The 25,249-nt window shown below is 40.7% G+C and overlaps 3 protein-coding genes across 5 annotated transcripts; all 3 read left to right on the top strand.

The window, feature by feature from the left end:
- The first annotated feature begins 1,006 nt into the window (after positions 1-1,006).
- Positions 1,007-11,266, top strand: gga3a (golgi associated, gamma adaptin ear containing, ARF binding protein 3a). 2 transcript variants are annotated; one of them, XM_071505618.1, is made up of 18 exons: positions 1,007-1,238; positions 1,625-1,709; positions 1,910-1,985; positions 2,070-2,168; positions 2,266-2,389; positions 2,602-2,705; positions 3,612-3,692; positions 3,891-4,028; positions 4,799-4,880; positions 5,131-5,256; positions 5,907-6,119; positions 6,243-6,265; positions 6,404-6,756; positions 7,351-7,637; positions 8,868-9,037; positions 9,210-9,320; positions 9,583-9,642; positions 10,072-11,266. In XM_071505618.1, exons 1-18 carry the CDS (start codon positions 1,202-1,204, stop codon positions 10,084-10,086), a joined length of 2,184 nt encoding a protein of 727 aa, XP_071361719.1. In that variant the 5' UTR covers positions 1,007-1,201; the 3' UTR covers positions 10,087-11,266. The 2 variants fall into 2 exon arrangements, with proteins under 2 accessions (XP_071361719.1, XP_071361718.1); XM_071505617.1 differs by having other exon boundaries at positions 1,010-1,238; positions 9,583-11,266.
- Positions 11,267-12,115: 849 nt separating this feature from the next.
- On the top strand, positions 12,116-15,412 carry sumo2a (small ubiquitin like modifier 2a). Of its 2 annotated transcripts, none has more exons than XM_071505626.1 (4): positions 12,116-12,251; positions 13,199-13,330; positions 13,543-13,614; positions 14,756-15,412. In XM_071505626.1, the coding sequence occupies exons 1-4, from the start codon at positions 12,231-12,233 to the stop codon at positions 14,819-14,821; spliced, it is 291 nt and encodes a 96-aa protein (XP_071361727.1). In that variant the 5' UTR covers positions 12,116-12,230; the 3' UTR covers positions 14,822-15,412. The 2 variants fall into 2 exon arrangements, with proteins under 2 accessions (XP_071361727.1, XP_071361726.1); XM_071505625.1 differs by lacking the exon at positions 12,116-12,251 and adding an exon at positions 12,425-12,580.
- A 1,188-nt stretch (positions 15,413-16,600) lies between these two features.
- Positions 16,601-24,844, top strand: jpt1a (Jupiter microtubule associated homolog 1a). Its single transcript, XM_071505624.1, has 5 exons — positions 16,601-16,815; positions 18,050-18,192; positions 22,024-22,121; positions 22,766-22,793; positions 23,312-24,844. The coding sequence occupies exons 1-5, from the start codon at positions 16,760-16,762 to the stop codon at positions 23,443-23,445; spliced, it is 459 nt and encodes a 152-aa protein (XP_071361725.1). The 5' UTR covers positions 16,601-16,759; the 3' UTR covers positions 23,446-24,844.
- The last annotated feature ends 405 nt before the right edge of the window (positions 24,845-25,249 follow it).

Genomic DNA, 25,249 nt, shown 5'->3' with positions numbered 1-25,249 from the left:
GAAACCTACTGTACACAACATGTTTTTGGCCTCTTGAATGTGATAACTCAAATCAAAGTCAAAGATGAACTGATTATGAAGGATGATCTCATATTCATGTGAACGCAATCAATCGGGAACACCCAGAGGGAATTTCATTACATCTGGCACAAACGTCCACTTGGACTCAAGGATGAACTGATTGGACTTCAGTGGTCAGAGGTCAAAGGTCATGGTCACTGTGACCTCACAAAACAAGTTTGTGGCCATAACTGAAAAATCAAACTCATTACGACACAATTTTATATCCAAACAGTCAAAGTTTGTTCATTGATCATTGATCTTTCAATTTTTTGTCAAAGCAAGCTGTCTCCTTCTCCTGCACGTGTGCAATGACAGAATATGAAAAGGCAAAAAATGAACTGTCTATTTGTGCCTTACAGCTGCTAACTTGGTCTCCATAAATGTAATGGAAGAGTCGTGAAAATATGTCTTAGGGGACATGACATGACATGAATGTCAGCTGATCAATAATCAGATATATTGATTGCTGTCACGACATGATGAGCATGCTGACAAATTAAATGCTGTTTTGGACTGAGAATGATGGCGTTAAAACATTCATTATAAAATGTATTCTACTTTTAAAAAATATTATAATGTTAAGATGAAACACACAGGGCTAAATGCACCATACATTTGATGGGAAAACAACACAGGAGAGTGTGAGGGATCTCAAGAGAGAGACAGTGGAGCACATATTATCAGGAAGTGGGGGCCAAAATCTTATCTCTATAAAATATAGAAACAAAGGAGTGCAACAGATAAGTTTAGAAAAAATGCTACTCGGAAATATAAAAGAAAGTAGGGCAGCTAGGTAAGAATGATAAATAAAATTTAATTAAAGGTGGTAATGTAAATAGATGAGTGTATTTATAAATGAATACATAAATTAAAAAGCACATATGGTTGGACAAGGAAACTGCCCAACCCCTGCAGCCTTTTTGCAGTTTATATACATTCCAGCCAAGTGGGTGGCGGTGATACACCTACACGTTCAATGTTACCAGAAGAAGAAGAAGAGAACAACAACAACAACAACAACAACAACAACTACTACCACTACTCCTACTATTACTACTACTACAACATCAACAATTCCCAAATGTCCGGCAGCCAGTGAAGGCAGCAGCAGTTGAGTCACGCGTTGTTAGCAGCAAACATGGCGGATGATGGAGAGTCGCTGGAGTCCTGGCTCAGTAAGTACGCACTCAAACTGCTTCTCTAACGTCGTTTACTCACCTCGGAGGTGTTTAATTCCGAGCTGCCTCCCCGAAGGTGTCCAGGACGTCAGTTTGACTCTCATGGCATCGCTGTAAAAGAGAGGCATCGTGTTTATTCGTCTGTGTTGTCAGAAAACGGCTAACGCAGACAGCTGCTGGCAACTGCCGGGGGTCGCTAGCCAAAAATCAACTTTGACATTTGGTTTTCTTTTGGTTTGGACTCATGGATAAAAACCATGTGGACATGCTTGTAAAACTGTAGTTAGTCTGTTTGCATTTGCTCCCTGGAGGCGTTAACTTCAACATTTTTTGGCAAAGTATGAAATGCGGGTTCATGAGAGACTGTACCTCTTTCTTTTCAGACAAGGCCACTAACCCCTCCAACAGACAAGAAGACTGGGAGTATATAATGGGATTCTGTGACCAAATCAATAAGGAGCTAGAAGGGTATGGTCACATTCATTTAATAAACCCAGTCTCTCTCCTAATGTTGGACCACACTCCTCTAATGTTGCTTGTCTGTGTCCTCACTGTGGTAAACACATGGGGCTTATTGTAAAGAACATTATAACCTGGAATCTGTATTGCTATTGTTGTTGAGTTTATTATGTTAGTGTCAAATTGTTTCTCTCTGTCATATTTTTCAGCCCCCAAATATCTGTGAGACTGTTGGCTCACAAGATTCAGTCCCCACAGGAATGGGAGGCAATACAAGCATTAACAGTACGTAGTTTAATAAGTTCACCATGTTTTTCATTCGTCCGTCCTTCAGCATAACCTTCATTTAAGCCTGTCTTCCTTTTGTAGGTTCTTGAGGCTTGTATGAAGAACTGTGGGCGGAGGTTTCACAATGAAGTTGGGAAATTTCGTTTTTTAAATGAATTAATTAAGGTGGTTTCGCCTAAAGTAAGCAACATAAATGTTCAAACCCCTTCTCATGGAAATATGTTCACTTGAATCGACGTTTGGTGTCATTCTGAGCAGTGGACCTGTTATTTTTCAGTACCTAGGAGACAAAGTTTCAGAGAAGGTGAAGTCGAAGGTGATCGAGATGCTGTATAGTTGGACCATGTCTCTACCAGATGAAGCAAAGATCTGTGAAGCATATCAGATGCTGAAGTCTCAGGGTACGACACCAGCCACTTAAAACAGCTGTTAAAATATTCTGATAAGATATAATACCATTATAAATGCATAACAGTGACATCTAAAAATAATGCATTAAACAGTCGGTTATGACTGTGTTGTGCCTTCAACTGTTATAATTTTGTCACATTTAAGGCTTGAAACTGTCATTTCCATAGTACAATAGCTGCCTGTTGTCTTTTTTTTTTTTTAGGTATTGTTTTAGTCGACCCAGAAATCCCTCTTGATGCCACATTAATACCGTCACCTTCCCCCCGACCCAAGAATCCTGTGTTTGATGACGAGAAGAAGAGTAAGGTAAGAAGAATTATTCTGGGATCTGTGTAATCTGTGTTGTGTAAATACTGCAGCTCACTCACTGCACACAACTCTCCCTTTCATCTCTTCATCTCTTTTGCAGATGCATATTTTCAATCATTTGTTTGATTAGCACAGCATGGATGTAGAATGAATATTTAAAGATAATATGTCTCTAACACTAGGCATTGTATTGTGTGTGTGTGTGTGTATGATCAGTACTATAGTGTTTTAGTGTTTGGTACCTCTGAGGTTAAAGTATATGAGTGCCTGCATATTTAGCCAACATATTCAGACCATCCACAGCCATTTTATTCTATTAAAGAAGTAGTTTGACATTTTTGGAAATAATCATATTTGCTTTCTTGTAGAGAGTTTGATCATACATGTCCATTAAATATGAAGCTACAGGCATGTGATTATTGCACCCTGTCAACAAATATTCCAGCACATTGCTCCCCCTAAAACCCCAACTTGTTGTTTCTATACTTCAATATTTGTACAGATTAAACAAACAAGATATAATTTGTAATAACAGAAAGTTGGACAGAGGCAGGCTAGCTGCCTCCTGTCCAATTTTATTGCTAAGTTAAGCAAAGTATTGAACTGTCCCTTTTTTTTGCTCTTGCATCACTGTCTAAACGTTTTGGTCAACGTTGTCCCAAATAAAAACGGTCATATTTTATATGTATTTGCTTCTCTTTCCCACTCCATTGCCTCACTGGCTACAGCACACCAAAACAGGTCGTGTCTGCATGTTTACTTTGGATTGACTGCAGTTGATCTCTGGCTGGAGTTAGTTTTTTCAGAGCCTGGGAACTGGCGTGGCTTAGCTGCCTGTGACTGGAGGATCTGTGGGAAATGTGCTTGGTTGTTTACTCGCTTATGGTTCTCTCTACCCTGCAGAGATTAGCAGAGCTGTTGAAGAGCAAAAAGCCTGAAGATCTGCAAGAGGCCAATCGGCTCATCAAGAACATGGTCAAGGAGGTGCGTGGGTGTCAAAATGAAATGTTCTTATTGTTTTGTCTGTGTTTTAATGAATCCCATATTCCTGTGCCTTTCCTCTTGAGAAACCGGAGGCAAATTTTCAACTCACTTCTCAAAGCCCCCTGTGTTTATACTGGTAGTGACGTTTAATTAGTTCATTCATCAACAAATGCAACTTTTTTTTTTTTTTTGTCTCAGGATGAAGTGAGAACACAGAAAGTAACAAAGCAGAAGAACACACTGGAGGCAGTAAACAACAGTGTAAAACTCCTTAACGAGATGCTTGCTCACTTCACGCCAGAGGACTCGACGGACGGAGACAAGGAGCTCATTAGGGTTTGTTCACTATAAGATAAGGCTCAAATCACCTTTTAAAAGAAATTCACTTCATCCTTTAGTATCAACTGACCTTTCTGAAAACTCTCTTACAAAAGTTCAAACCTTGGTAAAACAGCATCGAAGCTGTCGGTAATAATTTACTGCTACTTAATTTAAAACATGGCGTGAAACAATGAAAACAGACTCATTCTGAGACGCACCAGAGTCCTTCATGACGTAGAGGAATATACTTCAAACATACTAAATAACACAGGTTAATCCTCTCAGGATATAAAAAACATCATGTTTCATATCCCAGTCTTAACTGACATTTATGAAAGTGGAAAAATAACATTTCAAAATAGTATTAATGTTGGCACCACAAAGAAAAATATGATAAGTTTCACCACTACTCACTGCCACAAAATGTTTTCTTTGTTTAGATCATCAATTAGACAATGAATTGGACCATTTCCGCTAACTGGGGAAAGCTACTGATAGCTACTGGGGAAAACAAAACCACTGTGCTCTCTCTGTTTTTGTTGCATAGCCGCTTCCCTTGTGCCATAAACGGAGAATTTCATGCCCGGTGGCAGACAGAATTGTTTAGTGAAAGCAAGGCTTATAGGGAACCAGTCTCAATGCAGATATTGTCATTATTCTATAGTCATTACACTGTGCAATCAGCATTTACTTCATAATGATTTAAAGCAAAAAACCTGTCTACTTTAGGTATGAGATACATACATTTATATCCAATTTTTTAATTGATTTTTTTTTTCTCTCAGGAGTTGTATGGTGATTGTGACAAGCTGAGGCAAACTGTGTTTCAGCTCGCTACTGAGACTGAGGACAACGACAGCAGCTTGGGTGAGAAATCCTGTAATTTGACCTTATTGATTGTGATGACATGCTCTTGCTAAATAATTTAAGTATAAAAAGGTTGAGTCATGATTGTGTTGACGTACTTGTGTTGACGTACTATCAGACCAGAATACCCACTTGACTGTTAAAAAACATTCTGCTAACAGTTCCCAAATTCAGCAAACAGGTTTATTGTTGTTGTTTCAGAATTTTATGAAGCTCACCTCAATCTAACCTTTTAAAATGCACTCATCAGGAGACATCCTGCAGGCCAGTGATGACCTTTCCCATGTTATTAATTCCTATAAGAAAATTGTGGAAGGACAGACCATCAATGGAGAGACTGAAGAAGCACAGCAAACACAAACATCAGTCAAACAAGGTAAATTTTAACTGGTAGGAGTTACAGCTGAAAAGGGTAATAATTCTGCCATTTTTGGCATTTCAGATTCTGTTATATTTTCAATTCCCGTAATAGTCATTTGAGTGGTTTATCTAAGTTTCCATTTTGTGTGCATCACCCTGGACCTTTGACAGGTCGCCAGTCTGTCACAGGGCTGACATACTGAGACAGTCACTCTCGCATTCACACCTATGGGCACTTTAGAATCACCAACCTAATGTCTTTGGACTTCTTGCAAAAAACTTCGCAAAGGTGCAATTGCCATAGTTCTCAATGACAGTCTGTGATTGTGCTGAGCAGCTGGGACTTTGCTTCTGGAAACAAACAGTGCTTCCTGAATAGCTTCTGTGGTGCTATTCAGATGTTATTTTCTTTGTGAGAGCCACAAAGAAGATGTTTATCCCCTTCGCTTTTTTCAGGTGGCAGCAGAAGTCTCAGCAGCAGAGATCTCACAGCCTTGTCAGATAAAACTAAAACTATTTACGTGGATAGATGGCATTTGGATTTGTATTTGGGTTCACTGACCCTTTAAACTTTACTTAACGGCTGGATGGGCACAGACAGTGTTATCAGTTAAAAGGAATACATCTTTGTCTTTCTGGTACTTATGTTTTTCCTCCATCTGACAGGTACCAGCCGCACAAACCAGTCAGAGATTCTGATTGACCTGGTGGGTCTGGACGTCCAGACCCCCTCTCCACCAGAGCAGCAACCCCCTGCATCTTCTCTGTCTTTTCCCGCTGACCTGTTATGTGGGCCTGCTGCTGCTGATCCTCAGCCCCCGAGCCTCAGTGCACCCTCCGCAGCTCTCTCTCTGCTGGATGAAGAGCTACTCTCCTTAGGTAACGTGGTTTAAATCACACGTTTTTTTTGTTTTTTTTTAATGAAACCATTAACGGTTGTTTGTGAATTTCCTGTTTATGTGAAGACATGACATGTCGTCACACATTTGTGTTCATTCACAGGCCTTAATGAAGCCGTTCCTGTTGTAAGTAAATGAGCTGCACCAACACATGTAAACCAGAGCAATCATTTGTCATCTTTACATGTATTTAAATTAATCTCAATTATTTACACTGTCAAGTATTATCTAACTCGCAGTGTTTTTCATTACCATGTTTTCCAGGATTCCAGTCAGAATATGCATCTTTTTGACACTACTTCGCCTTCGGGTCCTACATTTTCTACACCTTCACTTTTTCCAGATGCCCCGTCTGCAACAGTAGCCCCAGTTAGCACTCCCAAGTCCTCTACAGCTGCCTCTGCCTTAAGCTTCCCTGGCCCTGTGTTCACACCTCCAGTCTTTACACAATCTGTCTCAACAACATCAGTCACATTCCCGCAGCCCCTCAGTTCAGTATTCACCCATGTCACTCCACAGCAGGTCTTCACTTCACCTGGATCTTCCCACTCTCCTTCAACTTATCTTAATGACAATCTGCAAGACCTTGCCTTGCTGGATCTGGGCAGTCCTAAAAAGTGAGTAACGCTTGTGCCATCAGGTACAACTGCAGAGGGAATATGGATAAGCACCATTCTGTCCTACTCTCTCACATAATATCATGGATGCAGCATCATATTTTTAAAAAAATCTACCCAGTGTTTTAAAATTTGCACTGATTGACCTGAGTGGGTGTCTGTAAGCACTTTATTTTAAGGCATGTATGCCCTTTAACATGCTGAACAGCAATTTCTCTGTTCTGCCATTTGAAATTTCAAGTGCATCTCAACCACTTGCAAATGGCAGACTGATCCGCAGGATTCTTTCAGCTTTCCAATACCCACGATTGTGACTTGTCATTTTAAAGCGGTCATGCCAAGAGTTTTGCGGCCACTTTTTGTCGTTATGTCACGTGGTTGAGATTTTGTTTTGTATTGGTGTGAAGCCAAATGCTTTTGCATTCCTCCAATATTTACTGAATCTGACTGAACAAGGTTTGTTTCGGAATTTCAGGTTGCATTTCATTTCTGCCTCATTCTGTCATCTCAAGTTGTCAGTGTTTATTTCTGTCATTATACATGTAAACCTTGTGAAATTCGTAATGTCTCAAAACATTTTAATTATTCACACAGAACACCTGATGTGATGGACTTTGGCAGCCCGCTGGTCAAAAGTGAGAATCTGTGCACTCCCGCTGCCCTGTCCTCCAGTCTTGGTATCTCCTCCATCACACCCAGCTCACTGCTTGTAGGAGGGATGCAAGGAGGTTCCACTCCCCCACCAGCCAAGAGTCAGGCAGATGACAGCCCTCTCTTACGCTCTCTGTCCCCCATCCTCCCTCTGAGCCAGGCCAGTGCAGGCTTGGGGCAGGAAGTGTCCCTGGCCAATGTCTTTGTCCCTTTGGATGTCATCAAGCCAAGTGCGTTCCAGGAAGTAGGCTGCATGCTTGTGTGTGTGTGTGTGTGTTTTTAAGAATTTCTAATGTTTGGATGCTTTGGATGTACAGGAAAAGTTGGACAAAAAATACAAAGGACATCACATCAAGTCAGATTTCATTTTGCGCCATTTTGTAGATCTATTGTATGTCTATATATAATTTATATGTATACATTTATTTAGGGACAATTATATTAAAAATGTTCAATATCTTTTTTCTTTTTTTTTTTAAAGGGACCAATTTAAAGGCTTTGTACAACAAATGGTCATCAGCTCCCGTCTTTGCAGTTGGCTCTGAAGCAGGGAAAACATAATGTACTGGACATTTGCCAATTATCTTTTATAATAGATAAGGACTGCAGGCAGCTAACAATTTTTAAATTATCAATTAATCTGCTGATTATTTTCTTAAACAATCGATTCATTGTTAATTCTGTAAAATGCCGTGGTGATGTCTTCAGATGTCTTCTTCTGTCTGACCAACAGGCCAAAATCCAAAGATATTCAGTTTACTGCCATGTACAAAGAAATACATCAAATCTTCACATTTGATTTGAGAAGCTGGAACCAGCAAATATTTGGCATTTTTGCAAAAAAAATTACAAACAAACAAACACAATAGTTAAAATTAATTTTCCGTCCAACAATTGAGTAATTGTTGCAGCTCTATAACTCACTTTCACATGGTGTGTATAACAGGTGGACTGCCAAGTAGTTCAGTGCAATTTTTATTAGACAAAGAGGCTTTATATCCTTGGAAATTGTGCAAAGTACAAATTTAAGTAAGATTCTAGGAACTGGCTGCAGCCTGTAGGGGGCGTTAATCAGAACATAATCAGAATATAACAGCTTCCTCCTTATTTGAGACTAATTGGTGCTTGAACTTTAGACGCTACTGCCACTTAATGGTGACAGTGGCAAACTTAATGAAACGAGAAAAAGACACTGGATGATATTTTCCCAAATTATTCCACTCAAAGTGTAAAGTAATTATCACAACATGTGCAAAAGGAAGAACTTGCATCAAAACATGCTTTCAGTACAGATTACATTGTAAGTAATGTGAGGTTCTATATTTGTGAAAAGACTCTACAGTTGTTGTAAAAAAGAACATTAGCTGACTCATGGTTCATACAGTGAGTTCCCTTCATGCCCATTCCCCCCCAGTCTCTGTGGTAATTTTCCTTTTCCTGTTTCTGTCCCCGTATTTTAGGTAAAGTGTGTCCTGTGACAGCGTATGACAAAAATGGCGTCCGTGTTCTGCTGCATTTTGCCACCGAGTGTCCACCAGGCCGGCCTGATGTACTGGTGATAGTGGCGTCCACGCTTAACACAGCCCCGCAGCCTGTCAGGAGCGTTGTGCTGCAGGCAGCCGTGCCCAAGGTAAAACCTGATGTGCATGTGGTAATTGTTATTGCACAGGAAGGTACAAAGTGTGCATTTATATTTAAAAATTATTAATTTAGGCTGATGTCCAATTTGCCTGAAAATTAAATTTAAGTGGGCAGCTGCCTCTATTTAATGTACACGGATGTCTGTTCTGCTGATTTTCCAGACGATGAAAGTGAGACTGCAGCCACCCTCAGGGACAGAGTTGGCGCCTTTTAATCCAATCCTTCCCCCTTCTGCCATCACTCAGGTCATGTTGCTCGCCAATCCTCTTAAGGTAGAGCTCAGCCTGGAGCTTTTTGGATGTTCTTATATTTATTAATGCATTAAGTAACGTATTCACTGACGGAACATTTACATATCCCAGTAATGTTTTTAGTCAAGTTTGAGATCATACAGCACAGTATTACCACTTTTTAGTCATTCCAACCAGTATGCTTTGAGGATGTAATGATCAATGATCTTGTCAGTGCATAAGATGTTGTGTATTCCAGAAAGCTGTCAAACTGAGAATGTGCATGTGTGTTTGTGCTTTGCAGGAGAAGGTTCGGATGAGATACAAACTGACATTCACATTGGGAGAGCAGCAACTCATAGAGGTGGGAGAGGTGAATGAGTTCCCGCCTGCTGACAGATGGGGTGCTCTATAGCCCTGCCTAACATTTAGGATGGCCAGATGCTACAAGACTGCCTCAATAATGTAGATTGTCAGCGCAGCTCAGAAGTAAAAGTAAAGGGCAGTGTTGGAAAGTTTTTAGGGAAAATGTGAAGAATATAAAATAAACTTGAATGGAGCTTGAAGGAGTTTTTCTGCTTGAGATTTTCCCACTGAAGTAGCCAAAGTTCTGTAGCTTACACCCTACTTAAACTTTACTCTATTGCCAGAGGTAGTCAGTGTGGTGCAATAACAAGTGGTGTGAACTGGCTGAATGTGGATGATGACTATGTGGGAAGTTATTATTAAGTTGTTACTGTCATTATAACCCGTTGCTCTCATTTTAATGTTGTTGTTTACTCCTGTCCCACAGTCATATCAGAACTGATTGGAGAATACTTGCACTTTGGGATGTCAGACAGTCTTAATATGAAGAAAAATACATGTTAAAGGAGATTGTGAAGCCAGTGTCACATGAACATGTGATCACAACCTGCATTTCACGTGATTTGTTGCTGACAATGTGGGATAACCATGTTTTATGCTGAAGACATTGGACTAGAGCAGACAAGAGCCTCTCTGTAGCTTAATAAAAAGCACTCATAGATTGGCTCATTAGAAATCAGTTCCTCTCAGTTCACTGCTTCCAATATGGCTCACGGTTACCACTGATAACTTGTCCTCTGAGTTCTCATAGCTCAGACTCTTATGATGGTTTTTAGTCTCTCGGTATTTATTGTTTCAAATGTATTATTTATTTTTGTTCGGGGAGGAAGGTATCATATCTGTTAACTTAATGTTTGATATTGCAATTAACAACTGTATTCCTTCTGCATACTCTTCTTATGATGGAGACTTTCAGTATTGCAGTAAGAAAGGCACAAATGATATGTTTGGTAATGTTTCCAAATATTCACACAGGTATTTTATAACATGTTACATTATTTAACAATGGGGTAAACTCTGGATAGTATTTTAATATAAAAATGTAATTACTGCCAGATTAAACGGCAGCTTGTGCCAGAGACGTTTGCCCCTTTTTCTTGGTGGTCACAGCATGAGCTAGTTAGGGCAAGGATGAAGTGGATGTGCTGAAGGAAGTGCAGGTCAGCTGATATTTAAGCCTTAGGCACAGAAAGATGTTGAGTTAATTAAACACCATGTATAGCTTTGCCCTGGCTACTGCTGTTAGACCATGTTGTGGAGCTCGAGCAAAAGGGGTGGGTTATTTTTCCTGGCTCAAGTGTAAACGTTAAGCTTCTGCGGGAGTTTCTTATATCAAACTAGGAGAATATTTCTTTGAGTAAGCTTTGAGAAAATATCAATACTACAAACTCGGTGGTGGTTAATTCAAAGCATTAGGTTTACCATGTGTTCATCTAAAACTGTATTTTCTTTATTTTTGTCTCTCTGGGACTACTAGTGCTATATAGGAGGTTCTCTACATATTTCTTATAAAATTATTTATTTGTCATAGATTGTTAAAGGAAGTTGTCATTACATATTTTTTGAAAAGCTATTTCTGTGCATGGAAAAAAATAAAGAATGAGATGGGTCTATTTATATCACAGATTTCACATATTTTTGCTTCATTTTTCAGTTTCTAAAGACCAGTATCAATGCGGTAGCAAAGTGATGCTATTGTTGAGGCGTATTTTAATGCTGCTGTCAACCATAATCCTAATCAGCTTCTTCGCTTAAGCAGAAGTCGTAGTACCACAGTGTAGAAAATGTCATGTAAATGCATTTTTTAAATGTTGTGGAGTAAAGTAGTATAAAATAGAAATAAGGTAAAGTAAAAATATTTTAAAATACCTCAAAGTATCTTAGTGTCGGGATGTGTTGTCTGATCCTTTACCTAAGTAAAGGGCCAATACTGCTGTGTAAAAATACTCCCTTACAAGCACAAGTCTTGTATGGAAAATCCTAATTAAGTAAACGTACATAAGTATAGCAGCATAATGAAGTTAGAGTATTATGTAAAAGTAATGGGTTGGTCCTATTAGATACTATTTAATACTATTAGATCATTAATACTGACGCACAAATCTGTTCTTGTTTAGTTTTTTTACTTTTTCTCTGATCTTTTTTTTTTTTTTTTGTCAAATATTGGATCATTTAAAAAATGTATTGAAATGAAACCATGACAGAAGTTTAGAGGGGAAAAAAATCACTATTTGGTGGAGTTGTTAAGAACTCAGACATCTGTAATGTGACCCCCATTACACACAGTTTTCTGTAAGACATGTACAAGAATGTTTTGTATTTTAAAAGCTTGATATATTATCCAGTGTGTAAAATCTTAAAAGTATAAAGCACCGCAGAATGGAAATATTCAAGTACAAGTACCTCAGAGTTGTATCTAAGTAGATAAGCTGCTTTCCACCGTGGTGGAACTTAAGTTAAAAGTTACCTGAGCAGGTGAGCATGTTGGTGGCTCCGCACATGTGAGCGCGGCCGGCGGATCTGGCGCAGCTGTGCGCGCCGCCGGACAGCGCAGCCGCAGCAGAGCAGGCGCAGACAGCAGCGGCCATGGCAGACGAAAAACCCAAGGTAAGGACAGGATTTTGGTTCAGGCGTTTATTCGCGGTGTGTAATTCAACCCGTGAGCGGTGATTGTCGAGGTGGCACCAATGAAAAGCCCGTGTGACACATTTTCCGACGGTCACATAATCACAGAGCTCGCTAACCGCGCTACCGAGCTAGCGGGTGAGGTTAGCATAATAAGCTAACGTGGCTAACGTGTCAGGGACCCGGGCTGAATTCAATAAAAACTAATTTCTCGTCTTTTTAAAACTCGCCCAGCCCTCAGCTCTTTGATGCCGCTGTCGTTGTTAGCGATGCACATGAACCATGAAGCGATGGAGCCGTCGCGGGTCCAGGTAACGTTCACAAGAGCCGAAGAAAGGTGACCAACATCAGACCCCGTAGCGCACAACGTCCCCGGGACAAACGGGTTGTTTCAGCCGAAACCTTTAACCCGCACGAAGCAGTGGAATCGTGCCCATCGCCAGCGAACCCCAGAGTGTGTCGGCAGAAGATGGATGTTTGATGTGTGCAGGTTACCGTTTCCACCTCGGTTAGGCCGTGGGGCATTATCCGAAGTTGTAGGCCATAACAATTGATTTGCTTCATGCTAATGCTACATGCTAACATTGGAGTTGTAATATTACCCTCTTCTCTGCGCTCAGTAACCACACGGATTCTTCGGTCTGATCACACCGGGTTCAGTCAGGAAGATGTAACAGAAGTAAAAAAAAAATTAAAAAATAAATCAATTCGCTTTTATTTCTGTTTATGGCCCGTGAATAATGTTCGAGTTCATTGATGCTTTTGTCAGAAGTGATAGAGGTACATGCTCTTCATGAATCTTAAATTGAGTTTGGCTGTGACTGACAGGGTCTTGTGGGTGGGGGCTCCTGCATTACACAGGCTGGAGGTCATATTTTAACAAGCTTCTCACCTGACTCTGCACACTTTTTTGTTTTTCTTTCCTGCAGGAGGGAGTGAAGACGGAGAACAATGAGCACATCAACCTAAAGGTGGCAGGGCAGGATGGCTCAGTGGTGCAGTTCAAGATCAAAAGGCACACTCCTCTCAGCAAACTGATGAAAGCTTATTGTGAACGACAGGTGAGCCTTCTGCACTGCTGCGAGGATACTCGAGAGGCATCATTGGTTAAGGGAGGTCGTTGCAAACTTGATAATCTGTCACCGGTTGCCACACAAAGTTGTTGCTGGTTACGAGAATAAAAATGGTTGGCCTCTTAACCCCTTGGTCACCAGGGTATCCCATAATGTTATTCGATGTTTTAAGCATAATACTTCTCTGCCTGTCCACTCAGGGGCTGTCAATGAGGCAAATACGGTTTCGATTTGATGGTCAGCCCATCAATGAAACAGACACACCCTCGCAGGTAAGGCTACACATTTATGTTCACCTGCAGACTCATTTTTTGTAATCATGACTACTCTTCAATGAGAGAATTAATCCTAGCCTCAGAGCGTTGCTACTTTCTATGTAAGCTATCTGTAATTTGTAGATGTTGTTACAAATAATTTTACAGAAATGCTTCTTGAGTATGAGCAGGTGGACGCTGCTTAAGGTTGTCCAACTCATTATATTGAATTCATGACAAACTCTGTACTTACCTTGAATTCACTGGAAGTTGTGTTAACATAACTTGATTTATACATGATGATACATGTCTGAATTAATGTCCACATCATCACAGTTAAAAATCTGTCTTTTTCCAGTTGTTCACTGCTGTCTAATGGCTCAGAGTTGCTGCGTGTGAACAGCAAGTCTAAACGTGCTGTGGATGTTTGCTTTCATTTTATATGTGAGACTGATTTTAGATATGCTTTCACATCAGCCAGTATTTGCACTGTTACAATGCTGACATTGTACACAAATAAAGAGCTTTGCAAACAGCATTGAGCAGCTGTCACCACATCAGTTGGTGCTGCAGCTTGTAGCCCATTAATGTCCCTAGAACAGGTACATAAAGGAAAAGTCCTTGTTTACTTTCATTTTGGGGGTCCCAAGGTTGAAGCTTCTGCACCCCTTTGAACCACCTTATGAGCCTTTTCCCTCTTTTTGCATTCAACACATCTGAAGCATTAGGTCAGTCTCACTATTTTGAATGGCTCTGTAATTGTGCCTTGTCAGGGATGTAATTAAAATAAATTTTGCCCCTGCTCATACAAAGTAAAGCGAAAATGCATGAATCCATTTTTACACAAGTGCTGGGCAAACTTTTGCTCTCATTAGCTGACCTCACCGCCACTGTCAACACTTCCTAAATGAATGTTTACCACTGCCTTCACATGAAAATGCAGTTACTATGACACACAGGCAGGAAGTGCTCAGTTAATAGTGACAAATGGAAGAACTACACGGTTTTTCTGACAGCAGTCATTCTGTTTGAGTGAATAAGACAATATTATTTGTAGGGGTCTGATATGGAGGTGAAAAGTCTGGCAATATGTTACAATATGTTATGCTACTTCACTAACAAGCACACTCCCGACTGACATTTGAATTTTTCTTTGCAGCTAGAAATGGAGGATGAAGATACAATTGATGTGTTCCAACAGCAAACCGGAGGCTCTTCTCTTTAAAGACTGTTTCCTATGAACATCCCTACCTCCCCTTTTCATCCCCGAACATGTTTGTTATGCCCAGTCTCCAAATGTTCATGACCAGTGTTGATACCATCCAGTGGAATACTTTTTTCAAAATGCTGGAAGACGGCAGCACAGTTGGTGTAGATAGATTTTATCACACTGTCATTCATGTGTTAACATTTCTGAACTGTGCAGTGTAGACAACTTGTAAGCTGCAGTGAGTCTAATGTGCCCAAGAAATTAAAAGCTTGTCATGATTATTATTATTTTTTTTTTTTTTTTTTCCTTTTAGGAAGTTTTGGAAGAAAAATCATTGGTCCTGGTTTTTGTTTTTATACCTATGTCATTGACATTATGATTCAGATGGAATTTTGTTATTATTCTTAATTACACCTGCATTTTAAATTCACTGACATTTGTTGTTATGAAAATGTAGTATTGGAATAAATTTTTTTCTTTTTTTTTCTTTTTTTTTTTTTAAACATATGTTCTTGTCGTTTTGTTTTATGGATACTTCAGTATTCTAAACCAGCATTAACCATTGGATGCATGTAAAATTCTAATTAAAATGGTGCATTTATTTTCTCAGCCTGCTACAGTAAACTGCTTAACCAGAGATGTTTAAAACAAATGATAAAGGTCCTTTTTCAAGGTCAATCAAAGATGATTTTCTTATAGTTTTAATTTGAAATATATTGCCATAAACATCTTTGTAAATTTTAGAGAGATTGCACTTGAATAACAACACAAACTATATTTGTGCAGGAATAATTTTTAACCCCTGAGGGAGTAGCCATGCAAGTCAGCCCACAGGCCACTCACGGTGTCAGTGCCTGCAGAAAACAAGTTGAACTATGATAGTTACCTTAAAGTATCATGCGATTAGTCTCCCGTGTCAGCCCTATCTCCACAGATTGCGAGTCGCCAACCCTAGAACAGGAATATCCACCCTCATGTCTGGACTGGTTTAAGGCCTTGTTGCAATCCTGTGTAATGTCACTATGTTTAGTCTGTAAACAAAAGTTGTTTTGTTCAACTCTTCCGCAAGACTGGTTTGCCAGTTGTCCTGATTTTAATGTTTACTTTTTGGAGTAGACTACTGGGTCGTCTTCTTAGTGTGTTGGCTGCAGGTGGTGTTCCACCTGTCCGCACTTTAACTGCAATCACCTGTAACAGCCATTTTCATCTAAAGTGCAGTTTGGTCCTCTGATATCAGCACGCACTCTATGAATTCGACCTTAAACTGCCTCATTGTAGTTTTTTCACACAACAGTAGCATGTGTTCTAGATAATCTTTTCTTTAATAAGATTATATAAATAATAGCTTAAAACCTGATTAATTGATGGTAGACTTCTGGGTCAACATCACATTATAGCAATTGAATGTGTAAATATTTTATCCGATCAGGCTTGACTGATGCTCCAGGAGCCAATTAGAAGGCGCCGTTCGTCTGTGGGCGGTGCTTGGTGATTGTAAAACGCCCTTTCCACTGGTTTCTGTTGCATCCGCACCGCTGTGTCATAACCTCAGAAATTAACAAAGAAAAACCGGAAATGAGGTGTTTTTGACTTCAAATTACCTTCCAAATGTGTTAGTTTTGTCCAAGCACAGGATCATAGAGAGCAAACCCTGAAGAGTAAATAATTTGGTTGATTTAAACGGGATTCGGTTTAACGTTGATATGAAACTAAACAACACAGCAGCCTTTATTTTTAAAGGTTAGTGTATATTACTTTGAAAGTTTTCCCGGAAGTGGAATGTGTCCTGCCGGCCGTTGACGCCGGTCCTCAGACTGGAGGCAGCGTCAGGCTGATGACTGGAGTCCACCGGCTGGGACAGACAATGATGAGGCGGTGAAGCGCTGCCAAGGAAAGAGTCATTTTCGTCTGTCTTGTTAGATTAATTAATATTCCGCGACTTCTCGAGCAACAATGACCACGACCACGACGTTTCAAGGGATGGAGCCCGGTTCTAAGAGCAGCTCCAGGTAAAAGGCGTCGTTCGGAGGGTCCGTTATCCGTTAGCCACAACGAAGCCAACAAGTGCAGCATCCTCGGCGTTACACGGGTTCACCTAAAACCCAGGACCATTTCTGCCCGTAATTGTCGCTTACCTGCTTGGAAATGGTTTGAAACTGATCGCAGGACGACGGTGCCAGGCTAAAGCTCGGTACCACACCTTCACGTTTTCACCGTTAGCTAGCAGGATAGCACACAGGCACCCTCCCTTTTGTACAGATGCTGCTCAGCTAGCAGGCAGCCAGCTTCACTCTGTAGGCCTCTGCCGATGGCGTCCGCATGTGCTCGTCCGTTTTTCCTGTTTATTGTCTTGAATCGAAAAGACAGAGCAGATCCGTGGATTTCAGGGCAGTTAACAAGACGATCGGGGGGCTGCAGGAAAACCTCCCCGGCTCTGCCCTGCGTGTGGCCTCAGGGGGGCGAGGGCCTGTCACTGCCGGCCACACCTGACATTAACCCGAGCTACAGCTACGTTTTCCATCGTGGAGACGCAGTCAAGTCCATCCACTGTTGTTCCAGCTACATTAAAAGCCGAATTGTGCATATTTACCATTGTTCGTGTTTAAACGAGTCTTAAGTAAGTTCATGGCCATTGTGGTAAATTCCGTCATAGACAATAACAATGCGAGTATTGCAAATGACTGAAATACATGAGACCCTTACTGACCGCGGTGTGGAGGCACCTTTGCATTTTTGAGCAAAGTGCATAATCAGAATGGACATAGACTTGGTTGCCAGTTTATTAGACACACCTACTTTAAAGTGGAGTCACTTGCATCAGCCCTGCAATAAATCCTTCTCTCCTGAAGGTCATGGTCGAAGCTGAAGTAAATGGGGCTGTTGAACGGTATTATATTGTATTATACTGAGGTCATTAACACAGCTGGAACTCCCCAGCATGCAGTGCAGTTGCACCAACAGGAGCCAACGTCTTAAGTTCACATGGGCCCATTATAAAGAAAGCTTTCATAATTTGGCAACTTGTCTTTCCATATCACTTGAATCTGTTTATCTTTGAATGAAGAGTGAATGGCGAATCATTTCCCTTTGACTCATTCTGTTTCTCTAGAATCACAGCATTGAGACTGGGTTTTTTTTTTTTGTTTGTTTTTTTAATGATTCATTTCAGAATGGAGCTCCAGAAAAATCAGCCAGCGCAATCCAGCTCTCAGTAACAGTTTTGACCATTTCTCTCTTTTCCAGGGTTTTGCGCCCTCCTGGTGGAGGCTCCAACATTTCACTTGGTGCAGATGAGGAGAAACCTCCTGTCCGGAAAAACAAGATGGCCTCCAGTGTTTTCGCTGAGCCAGAGGACCCTTATGCTAATCGAAGGAACAATCCACCAGGTACAGTCAGCCTCACCTCCAAAAATGTGGTGCTCCAGTGTGAAAGCTTATAACTCAGTTTCTTATACCCTCTTATTTTGACAGTTTACCACAATATCTATGGATGGTGTGACTTAAAAACAAAACCACAAAGAGTTAATCATAGAATTAAACGTATATACTTGGAGGCAAATCATGTTTGTCTGTATTCACTGATAAAACACTCAATTCAAAAATGCAGAATCTCTCTAAATGTGGAATAATGCATAGTGAAATATTATTAAAAGAGCAAAGGAAACGTAATGGGAAAAGTGATGTGAGATCTTTTTTTATCTAGTCCAGCTTTTCCCAGTTTTCTGTTACCGTTTTTCACAGTCCCACACCACACAAAGACAAACAAACCTTTTAAGCTGAAAACATCTATTATAAGCAATGCCTGAACTGACTCAGAGCCAGTGCTGCATTTCAGAGCTTTTTCCTACAGATGAGGCAGATTGGCATGTAGGGCAGGTAATGAAAAGTCATAATCCAAGTAGCTTTTACATACAAAGAAACATTAAGTATTACAGAAAGTCAACAGTTTTCACAGCAGTCTTGGCATGGCAGTGCACCACCCCGTCCTGTGAATGGTGAAACAGCTGTAGTTAATGTTGCTCATCAAATGTGGAAGGATGTGAGGTGAATATTGTATATTTTGGCCAGTAGAGAGCGGCCTTCATTTGACACTGTGAGCGACACAGTATGAGACAGGCCAGCTGTAACTTCAACAGCGCTGCCTTCAGTGATGGCCCTGGAAGGTGTCCAGGATATAAAATGAATTTAACAAGTATGTAAGACTTAGCAAACTTTACTAACTTGTCATTTTCCACAAAAGCAGCTGGCAGCTCTCAAAACGCTGACTTGTCACTGTGAACCTACTGAGTTCAGGGACTGTAGTGAACACTTTCCTAATGTCTGAGTATTAGGAAAACTAGTGGAACAAACTAAAAGCAGCCACCATTAACATCACAGCCCTGAAATCACCACAGTACAATGCTGAAATGCCTCTTTAATATTTTTTCAGTGGTCGGGGAAAACGAGCTGTTCTTTGAGCGTACTGACCACAGTGCATTATAGTGTGATGGTGGCCTGTAGAGGATGAAACAAATGCTGCTGTTTATTCTGCATCATTTGGAGAAAACTCAGTCCACTGTTGTCGCTCAAAACTCCACAGCAGGTGTAACGTTGGAAGTGTTTTGGCAACTTTTAACTCCACATGGCATTTGATTTAAAATTTCCTTCTTCCTCTTTTTACTTCCTTCATTCAGTGAAAGTCATTACTCTGCACCTTGAGTACATAGTTGAGTCTCATTTCCCAATTCCTGCTTTTACTTCTCCCACAGGTTAGAGAAATGAGTCTGTAGCCCTGACAGTATTTTGATCCTGGATTAAATGGAGTCAGAATGTCTGTCTTTTCATTTTTTAATAAGTACTTTCCTCATAGTCACTGAGTGTTTTCCTCACTCTTTTGACGCACACAGCTCAGCTGTCGAAGACACACAGTGATCGGCCGTGTTGTGCTCTTCCATACACAGATAACTGCACTAGCATGGCAGAGAGTTTGGTTCAACTTTAAAATGTCGGCATAGCCAGGGGTTCATTTATCTCAATATTAGACATTTGACAGGCAGACTCTTAAACCAATTACGTTCAGTTAATAACCTTGTTAGACTTGCTCCTTCTTGCTCCTTCTTCGACAGAATGTGACGATACTCCAGCACATAAAAACAGCTGACCATCGTTAGGTGAACCTTCTGCGTCCTATATGATGACAAAAGTCAATAATGCCTGCACTCTCTGTAAAGCAGCGTCCTGCTTACGCACTGATGTCGTGACAATTGGCCTGTAACTGGGGGGGAATTCAAAATTCAGAAAGAACAATGTAAGATTGATATTGGAAAAGCCTACACTACATGACATGGCTGCATATTTCTCAGTCAACGTCTGTGTCGGTGTGAACAGAGTTTTTGTTTGAAAGACATTTAGTGTGAAAGTGGAACTTAAAGAATTTCCCCACAATAGGAAAGTTCTAATAAATGTGACAGAGTTCCTCACAAAGACAAGTCCAGCGTAACATGGGTCATAAGGTCACACTGTCACGACAGCAGACTGTGATCGTCATGGATTTTCCCTCTGTGGATCTTAAAATCCCCTCGTTGCCTTTTTAACTCCTACGTCATGAAACACAATGTCTGCTATTTCACATGCTCTATGAACTCTATGAATTATTCTTCATGTTTAGTTTGTATGAAAAGATTGGAGACAATGACAACAACAGTATTTTCTGTTGATGAATATAAATATTGATTTCCTACCAATGACAGGGGCTTCAGAAACGATGTATTCAGACCCCTGCACTGCTGGATTTTTTTGGGGGGGATAAAATTGCCGTTTTTGCCCGTAAGGCTATGCTCAGTAACCTATAATGGCCAAGTGGAAATAATTTTCAGAAAATTTTGCAAATCCATTCTAAATCAAAAACTGAAATCACTCATTTACAAAACATTCAGATGCTTAATCGGGTATTTTGGAGAAGCAAGTGCAGCTTCTAGTCTCTACAGTCTCTCACGCTTTGCACACAAGTGACTGTGAGCTACCATCTCCAGGTTTCTCCACAGGGTTTAAAACTTACTACTACTGCTCAAGATCAGTCAAAGATTCGTCCTGAAGCCACTCCAGTGTAGTCCTGGCTTTGTGCTTCGGGCCGTGGTCCTGTTGAAGGTGAACCTGCGCCCCAGTCTCAGCTCAGCTGAAGCAGGTTTTCTTGAAGGATCTCTGTATTTGACTGCATTCATCCCTCCCTAAGTTCTGAACAGTGTCCTTGTCCCTGCTGCTGAGGGACAAGGACACTGCAGCAAAAGGTCTGAATACTTAAAACATTTTCTTAAAACATGTTTTCACTTCTTCATTATGTGTCATTGAGTGAAGATTGAGGGGCAAAAAGGGCAAATCTATCAATTTAAAATTAAATCTACTCACTCAGGTCTGAATATTTGAATAATATATATTTCTGCATTGGTACAGTTTTCCAGAAGGTCCCATTCCCTCAGAGCAGGTTTCAGTCTATGATCCTCAGATACTGTTGTTCAGTGATTTATTTTTTTAGAAGCTGTTTCATCTGCCAAAAACGGGGCTTTCCAACAATCCTATTGGTTGTCGTTCCACCACGTTGGTTCAGACTGAAATGACTTAACAGCTATTGGATGGATTGCCGTGAAATTTGGCACAGAGACCCACAGTGCCGAGAGGATGGATCCTAGTGACTGTGGCGGTCCTCTGACCTTTAGCCTAGCACCAACATGAGGTTCACATTCATGGCCTTGAGTGAACAAGAGTTCAACGATATCCAGAACGACAGTGTGGCAGGACGTGGCACCGTGACGCTGGACAGAATAAAACTGTCTGAGCTCCTGTGTCTGGCTGAACGTGCTGTCAGCAGCTCGCTAAGAGAGAGACTTTGTGTTGTGGTAACATTTCAGAACTGCAGTTATTTCTAGAGATGGTGTAACCAAGAGAAGGCATCAATAAGAATCCTGTCTTGCCTCAACAGTGTCCAGGGACAGGCACAGTGGTAGCCGCGCCGATATCCGAGTGGTTTGGGGCGCATACCGCATGAGCGCAGATGCTCTAGCTAAACTGTTTGCTTGTTTACAACGCTGTCAGATCACATGACAGCTTATTCCTGAGCTCGTCAGACTTCTTGTGGTGATGTACGTCATGATCTGACAGACTTCATGTCACCATGACTTTGGTCTCTGTGTAAAAATCTGGAGCTTTATCTATCTGAGTCATTATGTCTCCTTGTTGTTCCAGGTGGAAAGCCCACAGGTGTACTGTGTGGTGAGCCGTCAGCCCCCCTGAGGCGAGGAGGGAACCACACCACCAACCACTCAGCAGATGCCCCCGCTACAGTAAGATCATGCTTCAGATCATGAGTTGTGGAAAGAAATGAAGTGAAACCAGAGGTCAGACAAACAGGGAAGGGAAGTCCTAAACATCTGATGTATTTATTGTCTAGACCGCAACATCTGGGCCGGCTCTATCATCGCAAATGTCCCGACATCGTGTTTATAAAATCAGGATTTTAGCAGCAGCAGAGCAGCAGCTTGCAAATGGAAAAACATGTCAATCAAAAGGTTAATTGCAAATTCCGCTGTGTTAAAATACTGTATATATGGGCACAGAGAGCAGGAGGGAAGAAAACAGATAAAGGGCTGAAACCACCAGACACCGGGCTGGAGGCAGATAGGATGTGAAGATGTCAGTTGTTTGCAGCGGTTCCACAACAGTTTTCCATTACGTCCTCAATTATGCACAGGAATGAACGACCAGGAATCATTAGCCATGTACTATGTCACACAAAGATAGATAGTGTATCAGTAACAAAGACACAACACATTACTAAGTAACATTTAAGTCTTCACCACATAGATTTCCTCATCCAGCGTGTGTGTTTTGTGCTGTTATCAAGACTGACAGCGCAGAATTTCCCTTTTCCTGTGAAGGCTGTAGAAAGACTGATTTGCTTTTTAACCCTAACCCTTTGTCTTTTTAGGAAGGAGAAAATGTCGTACGTGATCATGGTAAGCACCTGTTACATCACACAGTTTTACAATATTTGGATTGCCTGTTGTATCTCTGTCTTGACTATCTGCTGGCAGATCGAGGCACAGTACAGTAGTTTGTAACATCAAGTGTTCAACAGCTACAAATTAATTATTAACCTCATAATTTATAGAGAAGAGAGGAAGAAAGACAAAAATCCTCTCCTCCTGAACCAATATTACACACAAATAAATGATATGTCCTAAGATCTCTATATAACATACATATACTGTGCATTATACCTACACACACACACACACACGCACACACGCACACACACACACACGCACACACACACACATGCATGAACCGTAGGCGTAAACATGCTGTATATACCCACGTTTAGTTTATGGTACTTAATGCTCACTGGTTTCCAGTTAAATCCAAATCAACCAAAATCATGACTGTTCAGCTGCTGAGGGAAGTGACACAAGACTGACTGTCCCCTTGTGTATATATATAACTCTTCTTCTCTTGTCTTCCTGTCCTTGTTCAGAAAACTGTGCAGCTGAGCCTGAGGCTGTTCCAGAGCAACAGGAAGAGGCCCCTCCTGCTGACGAGCCCGCTGCAGGAGTACCCTCTGGGCGCAGGAATCCCCCCGGGGGCAAGTCCAGCCTCATCCTGGGTTAAATCCCAGCCAACTGCCCCTCTTTACCTCCACTCGTCTCTGAACTCATCTTTTTTTTTTTCCCCCAAACATGGATCCCAAGTCCATTTGTCTGTACCACGGGAAACCTGATGTCCAACAGACACCGGTCTCCTCCACATCCCCAAGTGCATTGTTTTGATACCTCTTTTTTGGAAACCGTTTTGTACTGTTTTTATTGTTTGTTTATTTTGACAGAAGCACTTTATGTATTTCTATGTATGTGGTTCAAAGTCTGCCTTTGTCCCTGTAAAAGCATTAGACCTGTCAGAAAAGGGTACAAAGGTCACATTTCTCATATCTACCAATTGAAAACCCCCCTAACTTTATGACAACAGCGCAGGCTGCAGGTAATTATACGAGCAGTTTCTGGAACACAAGAAAAAAGCTGTCACTCTTGCACTGTGTTCAGTTTTGACCCATCGTGCATGCACATCTGGTCTGTAATGTATGAATGTGAGAAGAAACATAACTGTGAAGATTTTGTTTTAAGAATTCAACCTGTTTGTTAGTTGTTTTTTAGTTTTGTTTATTTTTTGTGGAATAATTGTTGTATTGTTGTTGCATGAAGTTGGAATCTTTCTACTCATTCTAGTATTAATATCCACATAGGAGCCAAATAGGAGCCACATAAATTACCGTCATTGTGATCTGAAGGATGCAAGCATTCGCCTTCAGACAGGTACTGTAGGTCCCATGTCAGGTAACAGAATTGGAATAAGCCTTTTTTTATATTGTAATCACTGACCTTAGAATATCGTAGTCCCAGTGTCGGTTTTGAGTGCCCCTTGTTTTTATAGGTAAAATTTCCTCTAAAATGAAGTGTGCCTGTTTGTGTGTTAGGCTACAACATCAAACAAGGTTGGGTTTCCAGTTACTGCATCTACCAGTATCACCGAGGTCTAGTATTTTTGTTTCCATTGTGAGTCAATGGAATGTTGTTGGTCCTGACACCTAAGTGTTTCTGGTAAACCCATCCTAGATTTGACAAGTGACCTTATGACAGCTCAGCCTTTTTTTATGTTTGACCCCCTTATACATGTGTTAACGACCCTGCTCACTGGAAATATACAACAGTCTTTTTGTAGATTTCACGTCACATTATTCAAACCAAAATTCAAATTCCTTCCTGCTTCTGTCTTGTTGAGTCACGTGTGTGACGTCTGGGCCAGCCAGTTGTCACGCAAGAAAAAAACCTGCATTTCAGGTTCATGACATGTCTCCTGTGGTGTCTATTTTCTATGTGTGTTATGATGCAAGGCATATCTCTCTGCATCTTATACCAATTCCTGTTGCTTGATGTAAGTCACTGCAGAAATTTGAATTGAAGAAATGGCACAAGTGGAAGTGAACATTAAAAATCAGTCTTGACCATGTGCTGTATTTCTTGTGTTTGTGTCTGAATTTTTGAATAATCATTCTTAGAGCTGCAATGATCGGTCGATTAATGAATTGGTTAAACAGCAACTTATTGGCAACTATTACAATTAACGTTTTTTTAAGCAATGATGCCAAAAATGTACCAGTTCCAACTTTGCCAATGTACAAATTTTATACTTTTTTTTGTCCTACAGGACAATAAACTGGATATTTGGGGCTTTGCACTGTTGGTTTAACATTTTAATACATCACCTTAGCCTCTGGGAAATTTTAAGATATTTTTTCCATCAATATTCAGATATTTAATAAACAAACTTGTTAATTGAAAAAAATATCAATCAATGAAAATAATAGTTTGTTGTAGCTCTGTTTATACGGTAGCAGTTGGGATTATTTCTCAGTGTGTAT

This window comes from Trachinotus anak, unplaced genomic scaffold (genome assembly GCF_046630095.1).
Source record: "Trachinotus anak isolate AG129_WGS33_773 ecotype Australia unplaced genomic scaffold, CSIRO_AGI_Tana_v1 ptg000019l, whole genome shotgun sequence".
NCBI classification, from domain to species: Eukaryota; Metazoa; Chordata; class Actinopteri; order Carangiformes; family Carangidae; genus Trachinotus; species Trachinotus anak.
This window is presented reverse-complemented; position numbering and strand designations above follow the sequence as displayed.

Coding starts and splice junctions, on each gene's coding strand:
- gga3a (XM_071505617.1), top strand. CDS start 1,202: ATGGCGGATGATGGAGAGTCGCTGGAGTCCTGGCTCA. Junction 3,693..3,890: donor TCAAGAACATGGTCAAGGAG/GTGCGTGGGTGT, acceptor TTTTTGTCTCAG/GATGAAGTGAGAACACAGAA. Junction 5,257..5,906: donor ACAAACATCAGTCAAACAAG/GTAAATTTTAAC, acceptor TCCATCTGACAG/GTACCAGCCGCACAAACCAG.
- sumo2a (XM_071505625.1), top strand. CDS start 12,518: ATGCCGCTGTCGTTGTTAGCGATGCACATGAACCATGAAGCGATGGAG. Junction 12,581..13,198: donor TGGAGCCGTCGCGGGTCCAG/GTAACGTTCACA, acceptor TCTTTCCTGCAG/GAGGGAGTGAAGACGGAGAA. Junction 13,331..13,542: donor AAGCTTATTGTGAACGACAG/GTGAGCCTTCTG, acceptor CTGTCCACTCAG/GGGCTGTCAATGAGGCAAAT.
- jpt1a (XM_071505624.1), top strand. CDS start 16,760: ATGACCACGACCACGACGTTTCAAGGGATGGAGCCCGGTTCTAAGAGC. Junction 16,816..18,049: donor GGTTCTAAGAGCAGCTCCAG/GTAAAAGGCGTC, acceptor TCTCTTTTCCAG/GGTTTTGCGCCCTCCTGGTG. Junction 22,122..22,765: donor CAGCAGATGCCCCCGCTACA/GTAAGATCATGC, acceptor TTGTCTTTTTAG/GAAGGAGAAAATGTCGTACG.